Here is a 21,980-nt window from a genome sequence, read left to right as displayed (position 1 = left end):
GTAAATAAGTAAAGAAATTAATTAAGCTAAAGGATAAAAGAAGGGGAGTGCCCAGATTCTCAGGAGGAACACTATGGTCCAGAAATTACTGCTCCATCCTCTTCTCCAGGGTTCACTGACTTTCCAGCAGAGTTCTTAAAAAGGGAAGATGTGCATAACTTCCTGCCTGAATAGCCATTAATTGATGTCTATGATAAATACATATTGACAGACTGAAATGCCTGATGTAGGAGATTGGGTTACTTCAAGTATTTTTTTTTTTTGAAGGGTATACTGCTTAACTTCCCATTGCAACAGGGGATAACTTATGGGATTATTTCAGCGATGATTTTTTGAATATTTTTCCATTAAAAGTACAACTGTGTGAAACAAGGCAAAGACATTTCTCACACACAAAGCAGATGTCATTAGCCACTCTGATACACTATGCTGCTGATTCATAAAATAGATAAGAGCAGATCGTTTTCTTCATCAGAAATATCTGGAAAAAAAAAAAAGCCACCAAGCACTGTATGTGTCAATTTCTCACCTTTTTAAAAAAAAAAAAAAAAAAGAGTGGGCTGCTACAGTGGATATGTTCTACATCTCTTTGGGGCAGTGATTACACACAATTATCATAACTCGATAGAACTGTCTACAGGATCTGTGTATTTTCTTTTAAGTAATTTATAACTCAACTTTTTTTATGGGAAGCTGTAGTTAACACTGGATAGTTAATACTTGGCTGATTAGAAACCGACTTGTTACAGAGAAAATGAGTCCCTTCCATCTTGGGCATAAAACGGCTCCACAAGACCAGCCCAGCTCTCTGGGCAGGCGGGTAACACTGGGAGGCAGAGGCATGCTCCTTGAATCTCACTGAGGGGGGCAGGCGTTAGTGCGAGGCAGGTAGCAGCAAGGCTGCACACGCAGACTCTGTCATCTGGGCAGCCGCCCAATCCCCGTTTTTCATTTGTAACAAAAATAGTGTCCACCTCTTAATAATGTTCTGAGGATTAAGGGAGTTAAGTGGGATGTTTGTAGAAAGCACTTAGGCATAGTAGGAAGTACTAAGCAAATATGTCTTACCACTATTTATTATAAAAGATGAACAGGCTGGCCCGGCGCGGTGGCTCACACCTGTAATCCCAGCACTTTGGAAGGCCGAGGCGGGCGTATCACGAGGTCAGGAGATCGAGACCTTCCTGGCTAACACAGTTAAATCCTGTCTCTACTAAAAATACAAAAAATTAGCCGGGCGTGGTGGCGGGCGCCTATTGTCCCAGCTACTTGGGAGGCTGAGGCAGGAGAATGGCGTGAACCCGGAAGGCGGAGCTTGCAGTGAGCCGAGATCGCGCCACTGAACTCCAGCCTAGGCGACAGACCGAGACTTCGTCTCAAAAAAAAAAGATGAACAGGCTACTACTACTACTACTACTACTACTACACACACACACACACACACACACACACATAGCCACTGCCTAAAAATCTGGCAATCCTTCCTGAGATTTATTACTGAGTAACGAACGGTTACCAAACCTATCTCCCAAATCACAAGACTCTTCCAGATTAAAATGTCTCTCGCCCACTTGGCTCCACTCGCCTGTCTAGTACACAAACCCGTGAGGCACCAGCCCCCGTGACAGAGCCAGATTCCGGCTTCGCCTCACGCCGCCTCACGCCACCTCACGCCTCGCGCCAGCCTTCCCACCACTGCCCGCGCAGCCCGCGCGACGTCACGTGACCTCTGGTTCCGCCTCCGGCCTAGCTGCCGGATCCCCGCCCCGGCTCGCCCGCGTTGTCACATGACACCTGGACCAGCCGCTGGCCAATCCCCTCCCTCCCGGCTTGCGCGGCGTCACGTGGACGCTACTCGCTGTCCACGGCCTGTTGGCTTGTTCCGCGCTGGAGTATCCAGATAGGCGACACGCCGGCGGGCGGCTGAGGCGGGAATGGCTGCTGTACTGCAGCGCGTCGAGCGGCTGTCCAATCGAGTCGTGCGTGTGTTGGGCTGTAACCCGGGTCCCATGACCCTCCAAGGCACCAACACCTACCTAGTGGGGACCGGCCCCAGGTAAACGTCCCTCTCCAACCTCCCCAACATTCGCAGCCGGCCCCGGAGCCCGGGCTTTGACTGATCGCGGCTGCGCGAGCAGTGGAGAGCGCCGCGTCCTGTCCCTAGCTGGGCAGCCCCGCGCCTAGCAGCCCCGCCAGGACTGCACGCAGACACTCGGCTCTCGAAGCTAGCTAAAATACGACCACCCCAGGTGATAGCTCTCTAATTTAGGGAGAAATGGAAAAAAAAAAAAAAAACTTATGTTTTGAAACCCGATTTACTGTGCTTGATGTTTGAATGCCAGGGTGTGCGTGTTTAAACTGTTGAGAAAATTCGGATGTTAAGAGTCCAAGAAAGCGTTTACTTTGCTCACTTGACTTTCACTGGTGTTTTGCCCAGAGTGTAACTTCCCTTCTCAAAAGCGATTAATTATGTTGAGGCGATTTCCTCAACTCAGCAGCAGAGGGCAGGATTCTCCTGGCTTCCAAATTGGTTCTCTGCAGCCTGTGGGATCGTAAGAGGAGCTGACATAAGTAATTTGGGGAAGTTTTTTGTTACAATTGTGTGTGACCTTGTTTGAGTTTAATTTGCAGACACAGTAGCACACCTGTATTTCTAAGAAGACACTTTTGCTCTTGTTTAGCTGCATTCTGTTTTAGTGGAATTATGCAGGAATGGGAGATTTGGTTTACTGCATAGTAAATCTTAGGCATTTAGCAACTTTTGTAGTCTTTACTGGATGAACCCAGATAATGTAGTTTCTCTTGAGCATAGAATTTAATTGTGCAGTCAAGACATAAATAATTTTTAAAATGTAATTGATTACTAAAAACGATTTAGTAAGTACAGTTAATTGAGTTTTCCTTGGAAGTGTCTACTGTTTGGCGTTTTTCCAGTAAATAAGAATTTTAGAAGCAGCAGACCTGCAAAGTGGGCAGGTGAAAGATTAAGTTCAGAGTAAACAAGGCAGGGTCAGGTAGTTACCAAAGGTTTAGGCTGCCACCAGAATCTAGGAGGATAGAGAATTAAGCAGGAAAAATGCCAGATCTCTAGGGTACAGTCTGTCTTGGCTGGAAGTCCCTCAACCAAGTAAATCCATAGGCGGTCTCTCTTCAGTGTGTCATCTTAAACTAGTCAATACCTCGGACAAAAGATGCTTATTATCAGAATTACCCTGGAAAGTCTCTTAGAAGAACACCATGTTGGAGATCAGTGTATTGTCCTCAGTAAGTTCAGCACAACCTGCCTTTTTTCCAGCGTTGAAACAGATGGCTGATTCTGTTTGTAAACCAGATGAAGAAATTGGCTTGTGTTTAGGGGCTATGTTGTACGAAAAATACATACTGTATCTTCAAACACTAGAATCACACTCAACATAGCAAAGTGCTAGTGCTAAGAGAGACTTAAAGACTAACTGAGGGAAAAGCAGATTTATAGTCTCCCGTCTTAAATTACTTAACACTGTTGCTCACATGAATTAATGGAGTGGAATGGCCAGTGGAATTACTTGCACTATGTAAATTATTTCTCCATATAGTTGAACTACAGAGTCCGTATACTTGAGCTAGAAATAAGTGTAGATGATGCTACTGTATAAAGTAAAAGGTGTAAAGTAAAAGGTGGCTAGAAATTAATATTAATTGGCCCCTTGTCAGATGTTCTGAGATTGGTATCCACCTGTTCCGCTTCACAAAACAGTTCTAAGATCACAAGCGGCTTTTGTATCACTAACCCCAATGGTATTTTTCTGTTCTCATTTTCCTTGAACTTCAGTGCTTTGACACCATTGACCACTCCCTCCTTAATTTGCCAACACCACATTCTTCAGGTTTCCTATTACCTCTCGAGCTGCTCTTTCTCTTTCACCTTGATAGAGTCACCTTCTTTACCAAATCTTTAATTATTTTAGTTATTCAGTATATAATCCTCATCTCTCATGTTCTTCTACTGTATTCTCTACCTAGGTGATCTCATCTACTTATTTGGCTTTGCCTTTATTATCTGTTTATTATTAACTACCAAATATATAGCTCAAGTTCAAATTCCAAACTTGATCTTCAGACTCAAGTAGCCAACTTTTAAGTCTATTTGCATGACTCACTGCTGCCTGGAACTCAGTGTTTTCCATACTGAACTCATAACCTTTCCCAGAAAACTGCCAGGTCCTCCTCCAGTTGTTCATATCTTGGTAAACAAAACCATCAAAGGAAATGCCTAAATACCCTTCCTGACATTTATTTGCTTCCTACTGCATATCCAAGCCATTATGAAGATCTATTCATGTCCCCTGCTGTCACTCAGTCCGAGCCAGCACAACTCTTGCTTAGGCTACTGTAATAGCCTCCTAATTGGCTTCTGTATGACTACCTCTGTCTCTCTTCAATCCAGTCTTCCCTATGTAGCCAGAGTGGTATTTTAGGAATTAAAACTGGAAGGCCTTGTGTATTCTGGCCTCCATCAGTCTTATCAGGCTCCTCTCAAACCTCTCCCATTCCAGCCATGCTGGCCTTATAATGTCTCAGATGAGGTTTATGATTCCCTGTCTCAGGGCCTTCACGCATGCTTTCCTCTTTCTTCCACTCATTCCTCCCTTCTTTACCCAGCTAATCTCATTCATCCTTTAGAGCACAATTTAAATACCATTTCCTCATGGAAGTCTTCCCTGACCCATCAGACTGTATTAGGGGCACTTCATACTTTTCATGGTCCTTATCTCAATTATAATGAAATGATTTTTTTGTGCAAGAAGCTTAATGTCTTTCCACACCTTCATACCCCACTATAACGTCAGTTCAGTGAAAGCGTATTCATGGCTATATCCCCAGCACCTAGCACAGAGCCTTGTACACAGTACAGGTAGAACAGTAAATAGTTGCTGAATGAATGAGCATTCTGTACATTTTCTCTTAATTTTCACTATTATGACTCCAGAACTGCTGGATAACTACAGTTTTAGCTGGTCTTCCTTCCTCGTCTGATCAGCCCATGGAAGCCAAATGAATTTCACTAAAACACTGCTAGACCTAACTGTGATGCTTAGTACATAGGTACTCAATAAGCATTTGAATCAACAAATGACAGCCAAATTGTCCAGTATTTTTACTTTCCTCCTCTGCTCAAGAACCTCTAAAAACTGTAATTTTAACCTTTCCTATCAAAATTGTACATACTTTGTAGGCAGACAGTGTGGCTGATAATAGAAAAAGGTAGTCAAGTGGAATAGAATTAAAACTCTGGACTCTGGTTACCTAGATTAGAATTCTGGTGCCATTTACTAGCCATATGACTTTGGACAAGACAGTTCTAAGCTTCAGATTCCTGATACAACCCAATGAAGGTTGTATGGTACCTACCTCATTGGATTTTATGAGGACTCAGTGAAATTTAAGTGAAAAAACATATATGAAAAGCACTTAACAAGTTCTAGCACATGGAAAACATACCATGTTAGCCATTATTTTTATCACTTCTGCTTTCCTCATAACATCTAGACAACACTGTGCTCATAATAGGTGTTCAGAAAATATCTAATGATTTTGTAAGAGTGACAGCAAATAGAGACCAGTTAATAGCTATCTTAATAGTGACATGAAATACCTATAACAAGGAATTTGATTCTACTAATTTTCCACCAATTGAAAATTTTTTTCTCCATTCAGGTAGCAAATAGTTATTGTGTGCCTACTATGTGCCAGGCACTTTGCTCTAGTGAATAAATCGTTCATAGACCTATACAGATTCATCTATACTCTTCTCTTGAGCCCTTCATTAGCATAATTTGCATTTGCAAAATGACTTCCTGAGATAGGGATATTATTGTCTGTGGCCAGGAAGAACAAAGTCAACTAGCCCATGTAGAGATGATACTATCCAATCATCTATTATAACTATTTACAGACATCATGGATAGAGTAACTGTTTGCTAAGGGAGAAACTGATAACATTTTTTTCAATTTCAAAACTGATAACAGTTTTTTCAAATGTATAGCTGAAGTTTTATTTTTGCCACATAATGATTCTAAGCACTTAACCTAAGCAATCCCCTTCTGCTAGAGAGGCAGTGTTTTGAATGGAGAAGTCACTGGACCCTTGTATCTGAACATCTAGTGCTTCCTAGCGCTGCCTCTTGCTGGTTATATGACCTGGAGCAAATCACTTAGCCTTTCTGAAGATTAGTTTTCTATAAAATAAATAATTAATAAAGTAATAATACCTCCCTAGAGTTGATAAGAGAATCAAAAGAAATAGTAAATATGAAAGCTCCAAATGGTTTAAATTGCTATGTCAATGTCATATGTTATCAGTGTGACTTTTTTTTTCCCTCAAAGCATGGTGCAAACTCATGTTTTAGGTTTCATAGTATCTAGACACCCCTCCTTTGTTCTGAATAGATTGTATTAATTCCAGAACTTTTTTCTGTTTTCTTTCTTTTGAGAGCCCTTCTTTTATCAATTCCAATTTTGTTAAACCAAGACAGGACCATTAAGAGACCTAAAACTGGAGCCCCAGAAACATGTTCTCCAGTACCACAGTCGTATGGTCACTCACACTTTTACCTGCAAACAACCAGCACAGGCATTCTAAAAGATCTGTTTTCTTTGCTACTAGATTTTATCAAATTCATGTATCAACCCTGTTAATTTTGTCATTACTTTTGATCAGTGTGATGTGATCTGGTCTTTAAATTACAGAAATTCATATTCATTTTTAGATTAGGAGATATTTCAAAACAGAGTTTCTTGGGAGGACGGGAAGGCAAGGATTAAGAAATAATTTTAAAAGTGGTGGGGCCTTGATGGATTGAAAAAATTTGAGCCTTACCTGAAGCATGGAAGTATTCTTTTAGTGAGGACCAGAAGACCCACAAAAATAGTCCTAGTGACTCTACTTTAGGGGCAGTGAGAATTTGTGGTAAATAACCCCAAATGCATGGAGGCAGCCAAAATCTAGGATGGGTGGGCTAGAGAGTATTATTGGAGGTATCATAGTATTATAGTCTTGTGTATTTTTAATTTAGCATAACTAAATATGCAAAATGCTAAGTGCAGTACAATGTATTATAGATATAGAAATAAATCCATAAATTCCTTGAACCAAACAGACAAGCTTTCTGCCCTGAAGGGACTCAAATTTGTAGGGTGGTGTTGGGTGTGGAAATAGGCAATAAACAAATAAATATGTAAATACATAATATATTACATGGTAATAATTGCTATGGAAAAAAAGATAAGATGGCTAGGAATAGCATCAGAATTCACTCTGACCCGAGTCAAACTCATCTCAAATTTGCTCCCTCCAGGGTTTACCTTCTTGATTAATGGCACACCAATCCTCCCACCTAGAAACCTCAAAGTCGCCAACTGTTTCCCTCCTTGCACATCTCGTTTAACAAATATCCTGTTGGTTGGTTGATTGTACCTTCTAAATGTTCTTTAAGCCATCTCTTCCTTACATTTCCACTACCAACAGAACCCTATAATAAATGCCCGCTTCTGTCTCCGGATAGGACAGTTCAACACTGTGTTTCTGAAGGACATCTACTGTGCTACAGAACATAGGGTGCAGACAGAAGCCAATGGGCTATGAGGCCATTGCCCTCCTCCCTTATGAGAGGCCAAATTGTTTTTGTTGGCTCTGGGTCTCAGGGAGTAGCGTTAGGGAAACAAACCATCCAGTTACTCACTGTTTAATTTTAATGCTTTGCAAAATGCTTTCTATGGTATGTTACTTTTATTGTTTATTTCCAGTCATATGCAGTTCCCCTTCTCACCAACAGTTGAATGTAAGCAGGGTTGTTTTCTCCTGCTTACTGCAGGAAACCAAGTTATAGCACATATTAGGTAATCCATAAACAGTTATTGATCAATTAATGAATAACTCAGACTTTTCGTCAAGGCTAACCTGTCAGCCAGCCTGAATTAGTGAGGTGTTACTGTGAAACAGCATGAGTGAAGAAGTTTGTGAATTGGATCTTGAGCTGGGCATGGTGGCTCAACGCCTGTAATCCCAGCACTTTGGGAGGCTGAGGTGGGAGGATTGCTTGACCCCAGGAGTTAAGAGACCAGCCTGGGCAATATGATGAAACACCATCTCTACAAAAAATAGAAAAATGAGCCGGGCATGGTGGCATGTACCTGTAGTCCCAGCTACTCAGGAAGTAGATGTGGGAGAATTGCTTGTGCCCAGGAGGTCAAGGCTGCAATGAGCTGAGATCGCAGCACTGCACTCCAGCCTGGGTGACAGAGCAAGACCCTGTCTCAAAAAAAAAAGAATTGGATCTTGAGGAACATGTCACCCCCATGTCTTTAGTTCAGCAAAACTTCACAGAGAAAGGCCACCTCATAAAATCATGAGGAAGGGCAAACAAAATATAAGGAAGATTCAGAACCACAAGCAAAAAATACAGCTAATGGGGTTGTCTAAGTAAAGAAAGAAAATAGCTCAGACGTTTTTCCCGTGCTTCACTAAAGCCTTCATTTTCTTGTGTCAGGGTGCTAATGTAAAACTTCAGTGATAAGTTCTATATCTAGTGCCAAAGACTAGTTTCTTTAGGGGTGCCATTGAATCAAAATCTTTCATATCTATAAAACTTTTGAAATATACTGAGATATGAGATCTCAAAGGCAAATAGATAAGAGCACATATTCTGGCATCAGAATATCTGGGTTTGAAAGCTGTTTCTGCCAGTTATCTGTGGAGTAACCTGGGCAAGTTACTTCTAAATATAATGATAAAATATCTACCTTAAACAATTGTTACAAGGAATGTAATTGTTAAAATATGTAAGGTCCTTGGAATGGTGCCATGTTTATTTTAATTGCTATGTAAATGTTCAAGATGACTGCTATTATTCCTTGTTCAGACTTATATTTAGCTCTAATTTTTCTCAGAAAACTTTCTTAGGGTGAGATTACTGTAGTTAAGCTGAAGTGACGTAGCTGGTTTTTGAGCATGTTAAAAGTAAAATAATTTTTGCAGTTTCTTTAATGTAAATTATCTGCGTGCAAAATAATGCTAATGTCAACTCAGCGTTCCAGTTGTGTGATTATCTTCCATTTAATTTTCAGGAGAATCCTCATTGACACTGGAGAACCAGCAATTCCAGAATATATCAGCTGTTTAAAGCAGGCTCTAACTGAATTTAACACAGCAATCCAGGAAATTGTAGTGACTCACTGGCACCAAGATCATTCTGGAGGCATAGGAGATATTTGTAAAAGCATCAATAATGGTAAACAGAAAACATTCATTAAGCTTATTGAGGAAAGCCGTGTTTGGAGAATAATTTATTTCAGTTACAGAGCTAAGTAGTCTATAAACCATTTACTAAATACCTCAGTTTTAAATGGTACTTTTAGAAATTGATGAGACTGTTGAATACTGTGCCTAGTTTTAACAAAGGAGGCACGGAAATCCTGATTTCTGTTTCAAATCCTCAATTTTACTTTAGTGTGTGAGTTACTATTCAGACTTAATCATAACTAACAACTGTTGAGCATTTACTCTGTGCCAGGCACTACACTAAACAATTTATGTGGATACTGTGAGGTAGGTGCTCTTATTGTTCACATTCTAACAGATTATCTCAGGCCTTCTGTAACTTTAAGGCAGTTACTAAGATATGCTGAAATTCAGGCAAGATATCATTGTATTGATAATTCATTGTCCCTGAAACCTATACAGTACTGACATTTTCTGTCTCTTTATTTCCTCATCCCACCATCATATACCTAGATTCATTCATTCATTCATTAAACAAATATTCCAGTTACTGTTATATGTCAGACAGTGTTCTTGGCACAAGGGGTATAGCAGTGAACAAAACAGACTCTGTTCTCATGGAGCTTTCATTCCAGTAGGGAAAGTACTTGTTAAATAAATAATAGATCAAGCTGGGTGCAGTGTCTCATGCCTGTAATCCCAGCACTTTGGGAGGTCAAGGTGGGTGGATTGCTTGAGCTCAGGAGTTCAAGACCAGCTTGGGCAACATAGCAAGACCCTGTCTCTACAAAAAAAGTACAAAAATTTCCCGGGTATGGTGGCGTGCACCTGCAGTCCCAGCTACTCGGGAGGCTAAGGTGGGCAGATTGCTTGAGCCAGGGAAGCTGAGGCTGCAGTAAGCCAATATTGTGCCACTGCACTCAAGCCTGGGCACCAGAGTGAAAAAAAAAAAGAGAAAAAAATAGATCAGATAATCATGGGTGCTATGCAGGAAAATAAAGGTACAAGAAGAGAAAGGGAAGAGAGAGTAAAGTGGAGAAGGACAAGGGCTGTTATATCCAGAGTGGACAGAGAGAAGGAGCAAGCTCCTGGCAGGAAGGCCTGCAGGCAAACAGCATTGCAAGAGCAAAGATGCTGGAATGAGAGTGTGGTTGGCACATTCAGGGCACAGTAAGGAGGTCAAGAACATTCATACTTATTTACATTGAGCTAGTATTTTTAAACATTTGTAAAGATCTGCTTTTTTAGGCCTTGTGACTACAGTTGGGACATCTCAGCTACCACACCCAATATCACCAGGCTGCCAGTTATAAAAAACTGGCAACCAAGCTTCCTTACCCTCTTAGCTCCTTTCTTCCAATCTAAGGGGACTGTGTACACAGGAACTTATAATCTCTCAGTCTGACTTCTCCTTCTCTTGTCTTACCTCTTTTAATTTTGTCTTACCTCTTCTTTTAATCTACCTATTAAATCTTGTGAATTAAAAAACTATTTTATGCCAGGGACGGTGGTGTGTGCTTATAATCGCAACCACTCAGGAGACTGAGGCAGGACGATAGTTTCAGCCCAGCAGTTCAAGACCAGCCTGAGCTACAAAGTGAAACCTGTTTGCGGGAAAAAAAAGAAAAAAAAAAAAAAAAACTACTCTGTGGTTTCTTAATTAGCTTTGTCACCTCAGCCAACTCTTCAGATTTTTCAGTTTGAAAAATTAAAATGTTTATGGCCCACTTTTTTCCTTCATAAATCAATTTTATTGAGCTTTAATTTACATACATAAAATGTGCCCATTTTAAGTGCACAGTTTAGTGAGTTTTAACAAACATCAATACCTATGTGACCATTCCAGTCAAGATACGGAACACTTCCTCCATTCCAAAAAGAGGTCCCCTCATGCTGCTTTGCAATGATTTCCCCCATCCCCAGCCTCCAACAACCACTGAAATAGGATATGTGTTTTCATTTATATTTGCACATAATTTTGAAAACAGATACAAAGTTATAGTATGACATTTATTTTGTAATTTTGATATAATTGTGATTTTTTTAATTGTCTACTAAAGGTCTCATAAGGAGAAATGTAATGACTCCATTTCTTTACTGAAAGATAAAATTATACAGCTTATAAACAAAACAAACAAAAAAACCTCAATATCTCAATCTTGTTATATAATGTCAATTCCCAGAAAAGCATATCATTGTTTTCCTTCGGCCTCTAAGATACAAAATAATAGAGTTTGGGGTTGGAAGGGGAGGTGGTATTTGTTGTTGTTTCTTTTTATTTCAGTGTTTCTGTCTCCTTTATCCTCAAACTAGCAAATTTCTATGCCTTGTCCATTTTTATTTGAAATATCTCTTTCTCCCTTCATATTTCCAGTGCTACCATCTTACCCCTAATATTCATTACCTTCCAGCTGGGAAATTGCAGTCATTCCCCTCCTGGGCTCTCTGATCTCCTTTTGGTCTCCCTACCCACAGCCGCCATATTGATCATCAGTTAACACTATTTCATTATCTTACTAAAGAGTGTGCAGTGATTACACATGGTAAAGTTTAAATTCTTCTATTTTGTAAAAGATAATTTGAGACCCTTTCTGATCTCAGCTCATCTTACCTATCCAACTTTACACTCTTCCCAGCCAGTATTTTGCAGTAGAAAGTTGGTAGCATTATGCTGTCACACATATGTCATGCTCATTCTCATTTTAATGCTTTTTTTTTGAGACAGTCTCGCACTGTCGCTCGGCCTGGAATGCAATGGCGTGATCTTGGCTCACTGCAACCTCTACCTCCTGGGCTCATTCGATTCTCCTGCCTCAGCCTCCCTAGTATCTGGGATGATAGGCGCACACCACCACACCTGGCTAATTTTTTTGTATGTTTAGTAGAGATGGGGTTTCACTATGTTGGCCAGACTGGTCTCGAACTCCCGACCTCGTGATCCACCCGCCTTGGCCTCCCAAAGTGCTGGAATTACAGGCGTGAGCCACCGCGCCTGGACTTAATGCCTTTTCTAATGCTGTTCCCCTTACCTACAAGTCCTTCTCTTCACCTTTACCCATCCTGCTCATTCTGTAAGTCACACCTCAAGTTCTATCATATTTATAAATCCTTTCCTAACTCTCCTTTCTCTGAACTCCTGCTGCCTTTATTAGCTGAATTGTCCATTTAATATTCATTAAATGGTACCAAGTATAGTTCTTTGTTTCATGTTTGTAAGTTTTAGTTTCCCAATCAGGACAGCTTTTAAGAACTTTGATATCACAATGGTTGTATTCAGTATACCTAGTATACTGGTTAGTTAATTGGCACTCAATTGTTAATTGGTTAATTAATTTCTTTGTGTCAGTGAGGGGTGGTATAGATTAAGCTTATTTTAAAGGTTTAATATCTTAGCCACTGGTTTGGGGCTTCATTTCAGTACTCATAGCAAGGACCTCGTGCTTTCATTATTAATTAATGTTCATCCTTTTGTTATTAATTACTGTCATGACACCTTTGCTACATGTTAGGCACCTGGATAGAGAAAAGTTTCCAGGTTCTGTATTACTGCCTCTTCAACACTTGTCGGGATGCCAAAGCAGGCTACTTTTAAATTTTTTGTATAAACTAGGAGTGACTCGAAAAATAGAGGCTTTCATGTAGACCTAGAAGGGCATGAAAGAATGAAGAGCCATTTGGTTGAAAGATATGAAATAGTTATATCCCAGAGATAACCTGCTGTAATTCATCCCATCTTCTGTTGTCTCTTAATATTAATATGTTATGCAGTCATTCACAAGTGTTAGCTCTATGAAAGTTGATCTCTTAAAAGGCTTAATTATAAAGTGTGAGTTAATATATTTTATATGTTTTATGACTAGACACTACCTATTGCATTAAAAAACTCCCACGGAATCCTCAGAGAGAAGAAATTATAGGAAATGGAGAGCAACAGTATGTTTATCTGAAAGATGGAGATGTGATTAAGACTGAGGGAGCCACTCTAAGGTAAGTAAATGTCCCTTAGCCAGGGAAGGTGAAGAGTCTGTGTATGTGTGCTATAAAAAAGGATGGAAGGATCCCAGCACTTTGGGAGGCTGAGATGGGAAGATCGTTTGAGCCCAGGAGTTCAAGACCAGCCTGGGCAACATAGTGAGACTTTGTCTCTACCCAAAAAAAAATTTAATTAGCTGAGCTTGGTGGCACATGCCTATAATCCTCGATATTCAGGAGGCTAAGATGAGATGATAGCTTGAACCTGGGAGGCAGAGGCTGCAGTGAGTCAAGATTGTACCACTGCACTCCAGCCTGTGCAAACGAGTGAAACCCTGTCTCAAAAAAAAAAAAAAAAAAAATAGAAGATCTATGCATATGTGCTGGTATGTGTAAAGAGTACATCAGGAAGGATACAAAAGAAATCCAATAACATTACTTACTCTGGGAGGAGAAAATGAGTTGCTTGAGAAATGAGAAAAGAAAGACTTCACTCTTTATTAAATTGTTTATTTGAATCATATGATTACCATTGTTTTAAAAAATAAAATTTACACTTTAAAAAATAAGCGTTGTCTCCTAAGGAGGCTTAGGGATCTACTTATCAATTCAATTCACGGCTTTCCCATATTCTCACTTCCAAAAGATGACCCATACCTAAATTAAATAAGTTTTAGGCCTGACCGATCATACCTCATGACCTATCTGAGGGTTTCAAAATGGTATTTCAAACTCAGTTATTTTAAAACTGAACTCCTCTCTCCCCCACAATCTGCACCTGTTTTCTGATCTCAGAACATCCACTTTTCTCAGTATGTAAGACTTTACTCATTCTTCTAAGACAGAGACTTCAGGATTACCTTGCACTGCTCTTCACCTTTACCATCCCCCTCCCCTTGCCCACCACACTAATCAAGTTAGTTTTTACATCAAAAATATTTGTCAACTGACACAAACAAATGGAAACACATCCCAAGCTCATGTTTGGGTAGGATCAGTATTGTGAAAATGACCATACTGCCAAAAGCAATCTACAAATTCAACACAATCCCCATCAAAATACCACCATCATTCTTCACAGAATTAGAAAAAACAATTCTAAAATTCATATGGAACCAAAAAAGAGCCCACATAGCCAAAGCAAGACTAAGCAAAAAAAACAAATCTGGAGGCATCACACTACCTGATTGCAAACTATACTGTATTTACCTGATTCAAACTATACTGTATATACCTGATTTCAAACTATACTGTAAGGCCATAGTCACCAAAACAGCATGGTACCAATATAAAATAGTCACATACACCAGTGGGACAGAATAGAGAACCCAGAAATAAACCTAAATACTTACAGCCAACTGATCTTTGACAAAGCAAACAAAACCGTAAAGTGGGGAAAGGACACCCTTTTCAATAAATGGTGGGGGGATAATTGGCTAGCCACATATAGAGAATGAAACTGGATCCTCATCTCTCACCTTATACAAAAATCAACTCAAGATGGATTAAGGACTTAAATCTAAGACCTGAAACTATAAAAATTACAGAAGATAACATTGGAAAACCCCATCTAGACATTGGCTTAGGCAAGATTTCATGACCAAGAACCCAAAAGCAAATGTATTAAAAACAAAGATAAACAGTTGGGACTTAATTAAACTAAAGAGCTTTTGCATGGCAAAAGGAACAAACAGCAGAGTAAACAGACAACCCACAGAGTGGGAGAACATCTTCATAATCTATACATCTGACAAAGGACTAATATCCAGAATCTACAATGAACACAAATCAGTAAGAAAAAAACAAGCCCATCAAAAAGTAGGCTAAGGATGAATAGACAGTTCTCAAAAGAAGATATACAAATGGCCAACAAACATGAAAAAATACTCAACATCACTAATGATCAGGGAAATACAAATCAAAACCACAATGCAATACCACCTTACTCCTGCAAGAATGGCCATAATCAAAAAATCAAAAAACAGTAAATGTTGGTGTGGATGCGGTGAACAGGGAACACTTTATACACTGCTGGTGGGAATGTATATTAGTACAACCACTATGGAAAACAGTGTGGAGATTCCTTAAAGAACTAAAAGTAGAACTACCATTTGATTCAGCAATCCCACTACTGGGTATCTACCCAGAGGAAAAGAAGTCATTATACAAAAAAGATACTTGCATACACATGTTCATAGCAGCGCAGTTTGCAATTGTAAAATCATGGAACCAACTCAAATGCCCATCCATTAACGAGTGGATAAAGAAACTGTGGTATAGATATATGATAGAATACTACTAAGCCATAAAAAGGAATGAATTATGGGCCAAGCATGGTGGCTCACACCTGTAATCCTAGCACTTTGGGAGGCCAAGGCAGGTGGAACACCTGAGGTCAGGAGTTTGAGACCAGCCTGGCCAACATGATGAAACCCTGTCTCTACTTAAAAAATACAAAAATTAGCTGGGCATGGTGGTGCATGCCTGTAATCCCAGCTACTTGGGAGGCTGAGGTAGGAGAATTGCTTGAATCCGGGAGGCAGAGGTTGCAGTGAGCCAAAATTGTGCCACTGCACTCCAGCCTGGGCAACAAGAGTGAAACTCCCTCTCAAAAAAAAAAAAAATAGGAATTAATTAACGGCATGTTTAGTGACCTGGATGAGATTGGAGACTATTATTCTAAGTGAAGTAACTCAGGAATGGAAAACCAAACATTGTTTGTTCTCACTGATATGTGGAAGCTAAGCTTCCACACAAAGGCATAAGAACAATACAATGGACTTTGGGGACTTGGGGGGAAGGGTGGGAGGGAGGTGAGGGATAAAAGACTACAAATAGGGTACAGTGTATATTGCTCGGGTGATGAGTGCACCAAAATCTCACAAATCACCACTAAAGGATTTATGTAACCAGATACCACCTGTACCCCAGTAACTTACGGAAAAAATATATTTGTCAGCTGAGCATAGTGGCACACGCCTGTAGTCCCAGCTACACAAGAGGCTGAGGCAGGAGGATCACTTAAGTCCAAGAGTTCTTGGCTGTAGTGTACTATGCCAATTGTATGTCCATGTTAAGTTCAGCGTCAATATGGTGACCTCTCAGACCTTAGGAGCTGGGGACTACCAGGTTGCCTAAGGAGAGGTGAACTGGCCCAGATCGGAAACAGCAGGTCAGAACTCCCATGCTGATCAGTACTGGGATCGAGCCTGTAAATAGCCACTGCACTCCAGCCTGGGCAACAAAGTAGAAACCCATCTCTAAAAAAAAAAATTAGGTAAATACGCACACACAAACACACACACACATATTTGTCAGTGCTATCCCTTCTTCACATCCACTACCAGTACTTCCTCCTTTATCTTACTGTCTCCAGTTCTCCCCTTTAGCCTACCATCCTACATTGTGCTACTTGAAAGCTTTAATGACTCTCGCTGCATACAAGATAATGTTTATTCTCTTTACCATACCACAGTCTGACCCCAGGCCACTTTTCTGGTCTTAGTTCCCACTCCCCTCACAAAAACACTTAGCCATATACAAATACTCCTGGGCATATTATGCCTGTTTATGTCTTTGTTTATATCACCCCTTTCCACTACTTGTCTCCCTGGTAAATTCTTATCTATTTATTCTTCAAAGCCCAGTTCACATGTTACTTATGTCAAGAATGCTTTCTGGGCAAAATTAACTGCTCTTCTCCAGCTTTTGTATAAATTTTATTCTATAATAGCACTTACTAAGTTGTATTGTGGTTTTGTGGAGGCGGGTAGGTGTCTCCTTAAAAAGCAGTCAGCTCCTTAAGTTCACAATATTAGTTAATGCCAGTTGCCATAGCAAAACAACTCAGAAATGTTTAACGGCTCAAGTAGGAAATAAATTTATTTCTTGGTCCCATACAGTCCCAAAAAGGTTCCCAGTTAGCCAGTGGCCCTCTGCAAGTAACGATGTATGCTCCTTCCATCTTGTGATTCTACCCTCCTCAAAGCTTTTTTTTCAAGGTTGCATGCTCAGCTCGATCAATCCAGCAGGTAGAAAAGAGCATCGAAGGGATATTGCATGGGAGGTTTTCATGGACCAAGTCTTCTGTTGCATTGGCTGTCAATTAGGTCATAAGCCACCCCTAACTGTAGGGTGTCAGGGAAATATACTTTAACTGTATGCCCAGCAAAATAGAGGAAATGAGTTTAGTAACTAGATAGCCGTTCTCTGATACAGGCAGATACCAGATTCATCCTCACATCGTCACCTCTAGCACACAGAAGGCACTGAATATTTATCTTACATATAATTAATATCTTTAAAGAGGCAAATAGATGAACAGATGAGTAAGAGAAAATGAAGTAGTAGATGTCCATGTCCTCTTTTAAACTCGTGCCCCCTTTTTTCTACTGTGCTGTGATTTTCAAAATGTAGTTTAGAAACCTGCTAGTTTCTGGGCAGTTTCCTTATAATGCTCTTGTTGAAAATATAGCCAGGTGCAGTGGCTCACACCTGTAATCCCAGTACTTTGGGAGGCCAAGGCAGGCGGTTTGAGACTAGCCTGGGTAACATGGCGAAACCCCGTCTCTACCAAAAATACAGAAAAAATAGCCAGGCATGGTGGTGTATGCCTATGGTCCCAGCTACTTGGGAGGCTGAGGTGAGAGGATTGTTTGAGCCTGTGAGGGCAGAGGTTGCAGTGAACTGGGATAGTGCCACTACACTCCAGCCTGATGACAGAGCAAGACTCTGTCTCCAAAAAAAAAGAAAATATAATAGCGTGTTATATAATTCGCCCATGACACCAAAGGAAAACAAATGTTATATTACTACTTCCTCAAAAAGTATTCTTGACAATACTGAAATTTCCTCCATAGCACACCAGCCCTAGACCAAGTTAATGAAAGGGGTAGAGATGGTTTATTGAATCTTCTGTCTCGAAGATTTGGCAATCACAGTACTGGTTTATCACAGTTATCATAGAATCATGGGTATTCATTAGAGCTATACCTAATTTACCAGATTAAAGGTATGCAGCTGTTGGATGTTAACTGCCATCCAGATGGAACAGGACTTTTTTTTAAAACATCTTATCAAAATATAATATATAAACAGGAAAGATCACATAGCATAAATGTACAAAGTAATGAATTTTCACAATTGAACAAGGCCCATAAGCAGCATTCAGATGAAGAAACAGAACAGTATCAGTGTCCCAGAAATCTCCCTTGTGCTTGCTTCCCCTTCAGTTGAGTACTGTCTTGGATTCCTGGAGGGAATTGATGCCAAGGATTTCAAATATACGAATTCTATTTATTTTTTGTTTTACTGTACTCTGATGGGAATCTGTGTAAAGATTTAAGGGGAAAACTGACAAAAAGAATCAAAAACAGACACATTTTAAAAATGACTACTAGTAAATAATCTTTCTTCAAAATATAAATTCTCATTATGCTAAAGCCTGGATAAAACATTTAATTTCCTGATGACCGTGGTTTTCAATTTCCACTTTTATGAAGTCAGAAAAGCCCAATTGTTTTCAATATTAACATGTAGTATTTTAAGCAAAACCTTTGTTAAGCTAGCTAGTGAAAAGACATTTGACAGAGTTCAACTCTATATAAATAACAGCACTTAAGAGTTTTGTTCAGCAAAAGTTGCATAAATAGAAGGTTAAAATCTGCCTCAGTCCTCATGTATTCATTGGCCAGTTGATCTTGCCTGCTTGCCAACTTTGAAAAAATAAAATAAAATGCAGTAGGGACAGAGATAATATCCACCAAGAACCTTGCAGTAAAAAGTAGAAAACTAGAAAGGTTTTTCAGTAAGAATTTGATTCTGGATGTAAACTAGCAAGCTAAGTTAAATTTCTTGAAGAAAAGTCAATCTGACAGTTTTTGATCACTGTCTTGAATTCTCTAAGAGAGCCATCCTTACAAAGTCCACTCTATCACAGAAGTAACAGAACTAGATAAATTTTCTACCTGCTAAATAGGAAGGCCACAGCTGCAGTTCCTGTGATCTTTAGCAAAGCACCCCTGATGTCATTTCCTTTTCTCCTCCTGCCTGTGTGAAGTGACTTTTAACAATTTTATGCAAATTACAGCAGCCACCCAGGTGACTGGAGAATTGAGATTACTGATTCCCCAATTTAAGAAACCCTGCTACTTGTTTTCTGTGTTTATATCACAGAAAAACAAATTGTTTTCTGTGTTTATATCACAGAAAACAATTACTGAGTTCTGTTGTGGTAGGGGGTTAGGGAGGGCTGATAATGAAGAAGGCATTGCAAGCAAGACAGTTTTCAGATGAAGAGTGGGTTCTCCAAGTGAGTTTTTGTAGATTAAAAAGAGAAAGATTGGGGTTCTGTTTGTTAATGCATTCTATGTTTCATAAGATTGTCCACAAGATGTGACACATCGCCACACACAGACACATATTTATATAGTTGGCTGGAAATACACCCCTTGGAATTATTTTCGTATAACATTGAATACTTCTATTAACAGCTTGCAGCAAGTTTAACCAGACAAAAGAGATGATTTCTAACAGCTCTTTAATACCTTGCCATTGGATCAACTATAATATAGTAATTGTTTGCAATATATGAAATATATACTTGGAAACTATAAAAGCATAATAGTTCTTAATGTCAGACATTGGCCTTTCAAAAATAATTGCTTCCATTAGTATCTCATGTCTTATACCTTATAGCTATTATATTATTAGACTTTTTAAAGTCTTTGCAGTTTCAATATTTAATATTAAGGATTTGGTTGATTTTTATATTTATGGCAAAGGAGAAAATTCCCTAAGTTATAGTCATTTCAGTTCTCTTAAATACTTTTATTTAAGAGTTGAATTTTATCAAATGTCTTTTCACTATCTAGGGAGATGAACTTATTAGTTTCCTCCATATCTTTACTATGATTTTCAGGGATCTTATAATATTGGAGCATTCTTGCATTTTTTAATAAACCTTATTTGGTCATGATCTTTCAATGTGCTTTTGGATTCTCTTTGTTAATATTTTGGTTATTATTTTTAGAATAGTAATAAAATTGGGTAGTAAGTATTTTTCTTTTTGTACCTTTGTCAGTTTGGGGCTTTATCTGTTTCTTTTTTTTTTTTTTTTTTTTGAGACGGAGTCTCACTCTGTCGCCCAGGTTGGAGTGCAGTGGTGCAATGTTGGCTCACTGCAACCTCCGCCTCCTGGGTTCAAGCAATTCTCCTGCCTTAGCCTCCTGAATAGCTGAGATTACAGGCATCCGCCACCACGCCCAGCTAATTTTTGTATTTTTAGTAGAGACAGGGTTTCGCCATGTTGGCCAGGCTGATCTTGAACTCCTGACCTCAGGCCTCGGCCTCCCAAAGTGCTGGGATTACAGGCATGAGCTACCACACCTGGCCTTTTTCTATGCTCCAGGAGAGTTTAAGTACATAGTAGTGAAATTATCTGACCTTTAAATGTTTGGTAGAATTATCCTGTGAAAATACTGAACCTTTAGTTTCTAATGACAATCACACATCTTTTTACTAGAGCTTCACTGTTGCTTATTAATAATGTGGTCCTGTGAGTTAAGCTTAACACAAACAACTTTATGCTTATTTCTGTATACTACTTTTTATAGATTTTTTTTAATATAAGGTTGGCCTAAACGAGTTTTGTATTCTAAATTAAACTATAATCAGATCATCTTGTAGAAAGACAGGTTTACTTAGGCTGGGCCTGGTGGCTCACACCTGCAATCCCAGCTCTTTGGGAGACCAAGGTGGGAGGATCCCTTGATGCCAGGAGTTCAAGGCTGCAGTGAGCCATAATCACTCCACTGCACTCCAGACTAGGTGACAGGGTAAACCCTCATCTCTTAAAAAAAAATAAAATTTTTAAAAACATTTTTCAAAAGGTTTACTTATTACTGTGGCTTCTAGAATCTAAAATCCAAACTTGAAAACATTTGCATATCATGGCTAGGCTCATCAGGGTCTCAAGGAAGAGAGACACACATAATTACCTTTAATGGTATAGTTTTGTTGTACAGGAACAAACAGACAAATGACACAAATGATTAGCTAAGAGGTGAAAGTGGTTGCGTCTAGGGAGAAAGAAATTAAGCAGTGGGGCAGTAACAGTTACAAATCTTAGAGGACTATTTGATTCTTTCCTACATCTTATTTTTCAATTTGAGATATTAACTTTCCACTATGAAAAAATCAGAATTGGGTTTTCCTCTTCTCCCACTTTTGAGCACCATTCCTGTCCTCTAACTCTCAATGTCAATGCTGGTTAGATCAGCATTCGGTGTTGATGTTGTTATGACTGTAGACACTATTTACAGCTGAACCGTGTAGTAAACTATCCTTATTTTTCCTGCTTTCCTGCAGTTAGTCATTGTTTTTGCTTTTTATTTTGGATAGTTTTCTGTGTATTTATCACTAATTTAACTCTGAGTATATATATCTTCCCTTAGGGTGTTTAAATGCATCATGGATTCTCTCAATTTAATCTTCTGAAAGAACCTACCCTTTAAGCCTTCCAGCTAATAACTTGCTCCTGTCTGCTTGTTTTCCTCCAGGCCTGGTGCTGGTGTCATCTCAGAATTCCCTGCACTCTCACCTGGGGCTTCCCTTTGCCTCTCTCCAGTGTTGGATCTCCTTTCTCCAGTGCCCCATAACTGTCTTAAAACCGCCTCTGTTTTAGGGGAACCCATCTCCAGTAGCTTCCTGAGAAATGGTGAATTTTTGAGACCTTAGATGTCTAAAAGTA

General features: G+C 39.5%; 2 protein-coding genes across 6 annotated transcripts in view; one reads left to right on the top strand and one right to left on the bottom strand.

Annotated features, from left to right (window-relative positions):
* Positions 1-21,980, bottom strand: part of XKR9 (XK related 9) — a 125,950-nt gene that overhangs the window by 65,811 nt on the left and 38,159 nt on the right. The window contains exon 1 of one of the 5 annotated variants that reach the window (XM_054498142.2): positions 1,069-1,782. The exons of 1 other annotated variant lie outside the window; for it this stretch is intronic. The gene's annotated coding sequence lies outside the window, so the exon portion shown is untranslated. Of the gene's footprint in view, positions 1-1,068; positions 1,783-21,980 lie in introns of those variants that run through there. 3 more of the 5 variants (XM_063668876.1, XM_054498139.2, XM_054498141.2) reach the window with 3 other exon arrangements.
* Positions 1,704-21,980, top strand: part of LACTB2 (lactamase beta 2) — a 32,478-nt gene continuing 12,201 nt past the window's right edge. The window contains exons 1-3 of the mRNA XM_054498144.2: positions 1,704-2,056; positions 9,106-9,269; positions 13,120-13,246. Coding sequence (XP_054354119.1) covers positions 1,935-2,056; positions 9,106-9,269; positions 13,120-13,246 — 413 coding nt within the window. The 5' untranslated portion in view covers positions 1,704-1,934. The remainder of the gene's footprint in view (positions 2,057-9,105; positions 9,270-13,119; positions 13,247-21,980) is intronic.

This window comes from Pongo pygmaeus, chromosome 7 (genome assembly GCF_028885625.2).
Source record: "Pongo pygmaeus isolate AG05252 chromosome 7, NHGRI_mPonPyg2-v2.0_pri, whole genome shotgun sequence".
NCBI lineage: Eukaryota > Metazoa > Chordata > Mammalia > Primates > Hominidae > Pongo > Pongo pygmaeus.
The sequence above is the reverse complement of the archived record's forward strand: the minus strand, read 5'-3'. Positions and strand labels throughout refer to the sequence as shown.